The sequence below is a fragment of the Poecilia latipinna genome, unplaced genomic scaffold (assembly GCF_001443285.1).
Source record: "Poecilia latipinna isolate Pla-1442-1.1 unplaced genomic scaffold, P_latipinna-1.0 Scaffold171, whole genome shotgun sequence".
Taxonomy (NCBI): Eukaryota; Metazoa; Chordata; class Actinopteri; order Cyprinodontiformes; family Poeciliidae; genus Poecilia; species Poecilia latipinna.
This window is the reverse complement of record NW_015112787.1, coordinates 208,900-218,122: the sequence shown is the minus strand read 5'-3', so window position 1 is coordinate 218,122 and position 9,223 is coordinate 208,900. Positions and strand designations below refer to the sequence as shown.

At 39.7% G+C, this 9,223-nt stretch overlaps 1 protein-coding gene across 6 annotated transcripts in view; it reads left to right on the top strand.

The window, feature by feature from the left end:
• kiaa0825 (KIAA0825 ortholog) overlaps window positions 1–9,223 on the top strand; it is a 156,682-nt gene that overhangs the window by 29,607 nt on the left and 117,852 nt on the right. For all 6 annotated transcript variants that reach the window (XM_015030054.1, XM_015030052.1, XM_015030051.1 and 3 more), the window contains 4 exons: window positions 2,430–2,512; window positions 2,606–2,854; window positions 5,941–6,218; window positions 8,009–8,159. In XM_015030054.1, coding sequence (XP_014885540.1) covers window positions 2,430–2,512; window positions 2,606–2,854; window positions 5,941–6,218; window positions 8,009–8,159 — 761 coding nt within the window. The remainder of the gene's footprint in view (window positions 1–2,429; window positions 2,513–2,605; window positions 2,855–5,940; window positions 6,219–8,008; window positions 8,160–9,223) is intronic.

The following is a 9,223-nucleotide window of genomic DNA, read 5'->3' as shown; positions in this document are numbered from 1 at the left end:
ACACACACACACACACACACACACACACACACACACACACACACACACACACACACACACACACACACACACACACACACACGCATGCATGCATACTTCCTTGCTAATTCCACCATAAAGTCTGGGGGAAAAAAAGTGTTTATTAGTTTGGTATTATCTGGGGTCTTATACAGGCCTTTAGTATCCGTTTCCTCTTTCCCCTTTGAACTGCCACTGCAGAGATGTTAAATGAAAGCTTTTGGTGCGTGGAGTAATTTCCATAAAGGTTACATTTACAAAAACAAGACTTGCGGAAAGGCTCAATTTACAGAGAGGTAAACAGCCTTTAAAGGGCAGTTATCCAAATCATTAATTCCAAGCAATCAAACGACTTAATTACCAGAAATTCATCAGATGAGCTTAAAGGTCAAAAAGTGATGTGCTTGCCGCTTCCTCCTTCTTCCATTGCATACGGTCTTGTTCGGCTAAATTGCCTCGCCTGGGGTCTAACTCTTCGCTTTCCGATTAGGAAACTATGGCCTTGATGTTCATGCTTTTTAATTGAAACCCAACTCAACATCCTGTGCACTTTTATTCACCACAGCTTCCCCACAAGCTGCAGTCTTTACACAAATCGAGACAATCGCCTCTCATGGAATTACCCTGTGCATTGTTGCCAAGATCTGGGTTCAAATCAAATCTAAATCTCAGATTTGGACTTGCAGAGACACATCTATTAGCAAATTATTTCTGCTTCCTTTGAGACGCGGGCAGTCGTTCTGTCATCATCATGCACTGCTTAAATACCTTTTATTTTTTATTTTTTTGAACCTCTGGGACTAAACAGAAACGAAGAAAAAAAAAGAAAAAACAGGCCAGCTCAGCTTAGTGGTGCTTAAACTGTAGTTGGACATGTAGCCACTAGCTGGCTTCTCATTATTCCCAAAGAACCCCAAAAATAAATTCACTGCTTCAATACCTTTGCTTAACGTAAACAACGTGGAGCGTCTACGGTCTTTGTAGTAAATTCATCTATTTGTAGCAAGTGTAAAGCTGGAGTTTATAACCATTCCATGTTGTTTGCGGTAGAGCTTAACTTAACTTAATTCGACAGCTTTCTCAAAGCTAAAAATACAGACAAGAAAAAAGGATAAAGATTGGCATCAGTGTGTTTATTCTATTCACATATAGTCCTGGTTTTACAATGTTCAGTGGTAGAAAGAACAGAACAAATGCTCTCAACTGATACAACCTCTGAATGTAATATAGCACCTTGCAAAAGTATTTGCACCTCATGCAACTCGTTCTCATTTTGCAGCAGCAACAAATTTAAATGATTAAAATTATACTCTGCTTTTTTTTTTATTTCAATTTTCTTTGAGTTGAAAATGTGACAAATATTTTGTGGACCTAAATTCAGCTCTTCACTTTGATTCCCCTTTATAAAATTCAAATCTGACTTTCACTTTCAGAAGAACCCTAATCAGTAAACAGACTCTGGCCGAGTGCGAGCTGAAGTCAGTGGGAATCCAACTTTTCTGTGAAGGCTTATTAGGGAACATTAGTTAAACACCAGCAGATTGTAGACCAAAGAAACACCCCAGAATGCCGAGGTGTGAAGCAGTAGAGGAGGTTAAAGCAGAGTTGAGTTTTAAAACCGTGTCCCAAACTTTGACCGTCTCGTTGAGCGTTGTTCAATCCATCGGTCCTGAAATGGAGAGTGTAAGGCGCAACAGAAAACCTGCGGAGATCCATATCTCATCAATGTGAACATAACAACTACAAATAATGCACTCCATAAATCTGGCCTCTGTGGAAGAGTGACAAAATGAAAGTCATTTTCGACGGGCCGTACCGTAGTATATTACTATGTTAGAGTAGGCCAAAGTCCAGAACTCAAATTATTGTTTAATGTGTAGCACACACAGCCCCTCCATTTACTTTACTTTGCTTTGGAATTTATTGATCCCACAAGTGGGGGGAAAAAAGAAAAAAATCCTTTGTCACAACAACATAAAAGTTTTTAATAAATCATACGCAGACACAAGAAAAACATAAATGGTTATACAGAACGCAAAAAGAAATAATGCAGACACTTTAGTTGCTGTCTATCTTTTTCATACTTTTAAGTTACATTTTTGGCTTTTCTGTCCACTTCAAAAGTATGCGTTGGTTTAGTCTTTTTAAAATACTTTAACTTTCATGCTTGTAAAGTAAGAAAATGTTAAAGTTCAAGCCATGTGAATACTTGTTCAATGAATTATACATTTACAACAAATATGACTAGTTTTGCATCTTTTTTTGTTAGAATCCCTCATGTTAGAATCCCTCATGGTCTTCTATATCAAATTATATATATAATTTGACGGCTTGACAAAAAGAAGGTTTTCATTTTACTTTTATATGAAACAGATTACTGTAGTTAGTTGCTATACTGTGTCATTATTTAGGCATTCTGAAAAAGCCTAAGGAGGATTCAAGTTTGACAACAGATGGCAAGAAACCCACCGCAGACAAACTTCACACCCCAGAGGTGAGACTTTTTGCATGTGTTTGTTGCATGAAAATGTCTTCTGCTTCCTATTTTATGATTCTGCTGGCTCTTGGCTCATTTCCTGCTTTTCAGGCCCAGACTTTGGAGTTTAACTGGAGGTTAGCTTTTACTAGGCTTGTCCCGCACATGGAGCATTGCGTTAAAGTGGTGCTGGATGACGTCTGCGCCAAGAACCTACAGCAAGAAGAGCGCTTGCATTCTTCGGGACACACCTTGGTCACCGTAAGCCCCATCGCTGACTTCTCTGTCAGCAACGAACATCTTAAAGAAGACTTCCTTTACAAAGGCTCAGAGAGAGACGCTCCTAAGATGACAGCAAAGGTATTCTTGTAAAGATTCTTCATTCTTTCAGGACCACAGTATTTTTTTTATGGTATTTTGATGGAGCACTTGCAAGTTTGTTAAAAAAAAAAAAAAAAGATTTATGGAACTTTTTTTTTTTTGTGGTGCTCATCGTTTATAGTTTTCATCTTCTCTACTAGTTCATACTATAAAATAAAATTTCACAGAATTAGTCTTAGGCAGCATTAAACGTCCCCTTTTTGGAAATGGGTATTGGAGTTTGCAGTTTTTCTTCTGTTATGTGAAGTTTCTTCTCACTTTCATTGAAAAATGTGACTTTTGATGTTTTGTTTGTTGGTTTGTTTTTGTTTTTTTTCCCCCTCTGCAGTAATCTGCAAAATCATACTGCATCCGCAGAATCCTGGTTTTGCTTCTCAAATTTACTCAACAGAAAAACACACCAAGGTCTAGTTTATAGCTTAATGCTGTGCACAAGTAACCTCAGGATAAAGCCTCCCCTGAGGAGGGTCTGTTCCCTTCATCCTTCTTTAATACTATCAGACTTAACAATACGGGTTTACACACAGCCGCCCGAACCAGAGAGATTAATGCTTTTTGTAGCTCCCGTAGAAAGCTCCCTCTATAATAGAAAGCTCAAATAGTTTGAGTCTGACACAGATGACGCCCTGGATCAGAAAGGGTCTGGGGAAGAGTGATCAGTATTACTGGAGGGGAGGATTCCAGGAACAAAAGAAAGACAGGAAGAAACCAAGAACTGGTGTGGTTGATATTATGGGGGTTAGAAGACGTGTGGAGAAAGGTATTCAATGGGGGGGAAATTGAGGGTTTACTAATGATAGAGGGGGAAATCACAAAGGGAAAGTGGCTATAGCATTAAGAAGGATATAGGAGCGATAACATGACCAAAGGATGAGAAAAGAGGGCCTGGGAAAGGTAAGAAGAGGTGAAACAGACACAGGAGATTGAATTTTCTGAGGCCCAAAACCAGAGTGTGATGTAAAACTGGACTTAAGAAGTAACACCACCAAAAATCTCCAGTGTTTGAGGCTGAGCAGCCGCGTACTTACTGACACTGCTGATTTAGCCTCTCTTCGTCTTCTTTCCTGTTTCAAAATCGCAAAAAAAAAAAAAAAAACTTTTCAGGGAGCTCTACCTAAAAAAAAAAATGTGTTTAAAGTTTCACATTCTTCTAAAACCTTCTTCTACACTTCGCACATCCAGATTCCTCCCTCTTTCTTTCACCTTTGTCCTCCTAAATCCTCCTACTTTGTGTGTATTAGTGTCTCTTGATTCCTAACTAGTGTCAAAATTTGTCCCTGCTCAGGACCTGTACAACATATTTATGTGTAGGTCAACGCTTCAAAGATGAGAGCCTTCCAGCCCAAAGGTTATACTTGCATGCATTTGCATACAATAAAGCCGGGCTCGAAAGAAATCCGGACGGCTGTAAAGAGAAGACACTCGAGATTGTGTTGCTAGCTGAAAAACCTAATCTGGATCAATATCTCGCTCGCAGTTTTTTTTATTCACACTTTCGTACCTCAGTGCTTCCTTTTTTTTATATAGACTCACCTTAGTGTTAATAAATAAACAGGCTTAGTGTTGTTGTTTTTTTTTTTTTTTATTGTCAGACAAATGAATAACAAATAACCTCATTTTAAAAGCAGCAGCAATTTGACCTGCGGACGGACCTTAATTCTCCAGACCCTCCTCAGTTTAATGTGAGCTCTCAATTACATCACCAAATACACCTTTTTCTGCTCTTCAGCCTCTCCTGAGGTGCTCGTTTGTCTCCTTCGCTATGCCGGGAGCCCAAGCAGACCCTAACTAGCACTTCAAAAGTTATAGCCTGTTTCACCTTGCTGCAGTAGTCCTGATGGGATTCCAGAATTTGATCGTATCTAGTTAAAATTTAAGCCTGTGTTCAGCAGAGATGCGATGCTGTGATTGTTTTGTGTTTACCTGCGTGTGTTTGTGTTTTTTTTTGTGTGTGTGTGTGTGTGTGTGTGGATGAGATTTTTCTGAAAATTCGGTAGGAAGGGTGAAAGTTTGCAAATTATTTATATATTTTGTAGTTCTGAAATGACAGTGTGCCAAGCTGCCCAGCTACTGCCTGCAACAAGTAAAGATGGTGCATCCTACTGCTGGCTGATTGACTAAACTTGTATGTCTTTTACAACATCACTTTTACTGGGTCTCTCAGGTGTAATCTCCCACCATACTCCAAGGACTAAGCAGCAAAGGGGAAATTGATGGGTAGATATAGATTTACACTTTTAAGCTAAAGGTTCGCCGAAGTTCGGCATTCTGACTTTCTTTGCACTATCATCTGACCGATTCCTTGCGATGCTTTTTATCCCTTACCTCTCTGCTGTCAGTGCCTTTTCGCTGAAGCTCAAATGCACCGTAGATGCACCGTTTCTGGGTAACACCAAATAATACTCCTTTGATATAAGCCCTAAACACAACAACTATATTGGCATCGCTGTGAAAATGGTGTGACATAGTTTTGCTAAAATAAAAACAACAGTATGACATAAAGCTCAACTGTGTGGATTAAAACACTGAACTTCATTAGAAATATTAGGTTCTATAAGAACCATAATACTCCTGTAATAGGCACACTCACTAAACTAGCTCCAAATCAGTTGGTGGAGGAAATCTTACATGTGATTACAAGTTTCTTAAGGAATCCTCAGGTAATAATTTCTAAAGCTACAGTATCTTTACCCAATCATTTGCTCTCATTTCGGCTCTCTTGCTTAGTTCTTCATGCTACAATGACTCCCTGTGACTGTGGTAAATGTGATGCGCTCTGTCGTGGAGTAAGGCTGACATGCGGAAGAAGTCTTAAGCGTTTTGCTGAGGCCATGTCTTCAAATATCTGTGTTCTGCATATACGATCTTCGGGATTTTTCTCAAGATAAACCCATGCCTAATAGTTCTCTCAGTCCCCTACCTATTAAATATTCAAATTATCCCTGCAAAATGCTTTTCATTGCCACAGAAATGAAGTCTCTCCCAGATTTTTCCTCCTGTCTACTGAGAGATTTTACTTCTGCTTTTGATCTCGTCTTGTCTTTGCCTTTTCCCTCTCCCCACAGTTCTGTGGAGCAATTCTGATTGAGCTCGATGCTTTGCTGCCACTGGCAGTAGCCTGCAGGGACACTTCTCTCCTGGGGGTGCGATCAAGCTTTGTGGAAGCTTGTAGCAGAGCAGCGTTTGCCATGCTGGGCCGTTTGCAGGAGAGGGCCCTGGAGGTACCGTCCTCTGCACCCCTGAAGAACTTGCCTGCTCTGCTTGCTTCCTGCATTCATGTGCAACAGCGACTAGAGCATTACAATGTCATGCTGAAGGATTCAAGTGCAGCTCCCGCTAAAATGTAAGAAGCAGGTGTACTCGTGTGAGCGAGTCTGTTGACGTGACATGAGAAGGAATTATGCATAAGCTGCTGTGTTTCCATGTATGTGTCGTAACTTCAGTTGTGAAATTCCAGGAAGTTGAAAACTTTCAATAGAAGTCTATTGGAATTCACTGGAATAAATGGGAACAAAACGGAATTAAAACAGTGAATTTTTTTTTTATCCTTTAGAGAGATTTTAAAGAGTTTGTAATTTGCTAGCACAAACTGGACCAAAACAATGAAATTGCATGCAAATGCAATTCATTGCATTTGCATGCAAATACAATGCATGCAAATATGTGCTTCCTATGTGCTGCAAGCACATAGCTCAGTGCTTTCAGCAGGCGTAATGAGGTCACATCCTCTACATGCGCTGTGCATTCCCCCATCATGTGCACAGATGATTTCTGCAACCCTGCCATGTTGAAGCCAGAGCTCAAGACTATTAAAGCCATATGACAGAACATGTGGATTGCATAAAGTTTTGATTGCATTATTAGCTAAATATGTTAAACGTATGTTGTCCATGTTTAGCTTGCAAATGTTGTATTGATGTCCACGGATGACAAAACAAAATGTTATATTTGTATTTGGAAATGATAGAGTATGCTTAAATTGCCCCGGTTTTACAGTTAACTCCCGTAAATCCCAATGAAAATTTCCAATTTGGAATATCTTTAATATTCCCCATCAACATCTTTTACAAGACTTTTAGGAATTTTACTGAAAATCTTTCATTCCTTTGTAGAGTTAGTCCTAATCAGGTTAGTTTATCAGTAAATATACAACTTGCTTGAAAATAGTCTTTTATCATCCACCTACTTTTCTGCTTATGTTGCCATAAAGCAAATGGTCTGAAGTTGTGCAAATCTTCTCATCGAGGCAACATTTTTATTTTCACTCATAGCAATGATGGCTTTCCTCTTTGGTAAAATTCAAAATCCGTTGATGCACAGTCACTTCTCTTAATTAAGTCAGATTTGTGCTATTATTTCAACTGTGCGTGCCATTGCAAGAGACCGAAGTTAGAAGTTTCAGAATCCAACGCCTTGCAGCTCCAGTCCTCTGCTTCCCTCAGCTGAACCTACCTCATCTGATTTCAGTCCCTGCCTGCAGCAGGTTTCCACTGGGTAACAGCTGCTAATGTACAGAAATGCAGCAGGCACCGAACTCTCATCTTCTAGGGAAAGTAATCTGACTCTTTTTTTTTTCTGCTTTGTAGCTAAGCTTTACCCAACAGATTTTTCAGTTTACATCTTTCATTCTCTCCGTAATAGAGCACACTGTAATGACACCAGAGAGAGCTGCTATTTGTTCACTTTTGTCATTAAAAACAGTTGTTAAGTTGGACGTCCTCACAAAAGTTAAGGTGACTTATAAACATGTTTAATTAGCACTGGTTGGCAATGCGTCCTTAAATTGTGTGGTAACTTTAGTAGAGAATCTCATATCTCTTGTAGTCTCTGTGGATTCCCTCTATAGTCCTTTGTCTGTCTGGGTGTCTGTAGGCCCCTTATCTCTCCATTAAACTGTTTTTAAGGGGAAAATAAACCTCGTTGTGTACTTCTAGGATAAACCAACGTTTTTTGTTTTTTTTTTTTACTATTTTAGATTCTATTTTCATTGCAGATTCCTGCATACATTTAACTGAAAATAAGATATGCACAGTTGCAGCTTGAACTTAAATGAGCTTTGTCCCAAATGTTCTCGGTGCAGTCCAGATTTGTTTGTTGCGTTTCTCGAACTTTCTTTTCTTCCCCTTTGGTCAGATCTCTGACTCTGCTGCCAATCCAGAGATACCAGGAGGCAGTGGAGGCCTTAAGAGAGCAGCTGACCAGCTACTGCGTCCAGGTTTGCCTCGCCTGCATTCTTCAGGATGCGGAGAGTCATGACTGGGCTGACCCGAAACCCTTCTACGAGGTGTGAAGTTTACATCGATTTCCTGTCCGTTTAGCTCGATTTACCTCTAGATTGACAACACTGATATATCATGTGCATGTTTTAGGATTTACATTTTATGCACCATTCTGGTGCATAAAATGCTTTGGAAATATCTCTCTGTGTGCCTGTTCTGCAGGTTGTAGGGAACTATAGAATTATTACTCCAGAGCCTTCCTGCCTCTTCCTTTCATTCCCGCAACACACCTTTACCTCCCACACTCCTTCTTCTGCTGGAGTGTTATACTCTGAGCTTCCTAAGAACATCTGTGGCTTCCACACTGCCCTGGGGGCTCCAGGGATTCGGCTGTCTGAAGTCTGCAGTCTATGCTGGGACTGTCTGGAAACAGCGCAGGGGCCCTGGAACTCCAGTGCCTTTATGCCCTAAACCAATCTAAACCTCGCCTCTCCTTCTTGCTTTATCCTGATTCCCTCCCCTTTGTTCCTTCCTCCTTCTCGGGGTCATTGGTGTCAGACAGGCCTGCTGTGTGCAGGTGTGTGCTTTTGTTCAACCCCCGCCCCCAACTGCATCTGTACGGATGAATGTATGTAAGAGGGTTTGCAACAACTTCGGCTCCTCCACATCATAGTTCTGCTCTATGGAGACTTTGTCTCCAGCCACACCAATTTTTTGTTTTTTTTTTTGTTTCATTTTTATGCACCCACACCACCATATGAACTGTTATTGGCATGAAAAAAATAATAATAATAATATGTGACACTAAAATTCCAACATATGTTTGAGGTCAGTTAAATGGGTCAAAGAGAGTATAAAATATGAGCTTGGCTTATGTCTTTATGACATGATTTGGCCTTCAGAGCCTTTAGAGCCAAATAGTGATTTAATTCAAAAGTAAGGAGGGGAGAAGCTTTTGAAATTCCATGTGTATTTTATTCTCAGCTCCCCAACCCGGTCTCAGTCTTGCAAGAAAAGTAATGTTGAATAAAATGTTTTTTTTTTTTTTTTTTTTTTTTTTTTTTTTTTTTTTTTAATTAAATTTTTGTGAAAAAAAATTTATTCATCTTTTTTAAAAAAAGAAAAAAAC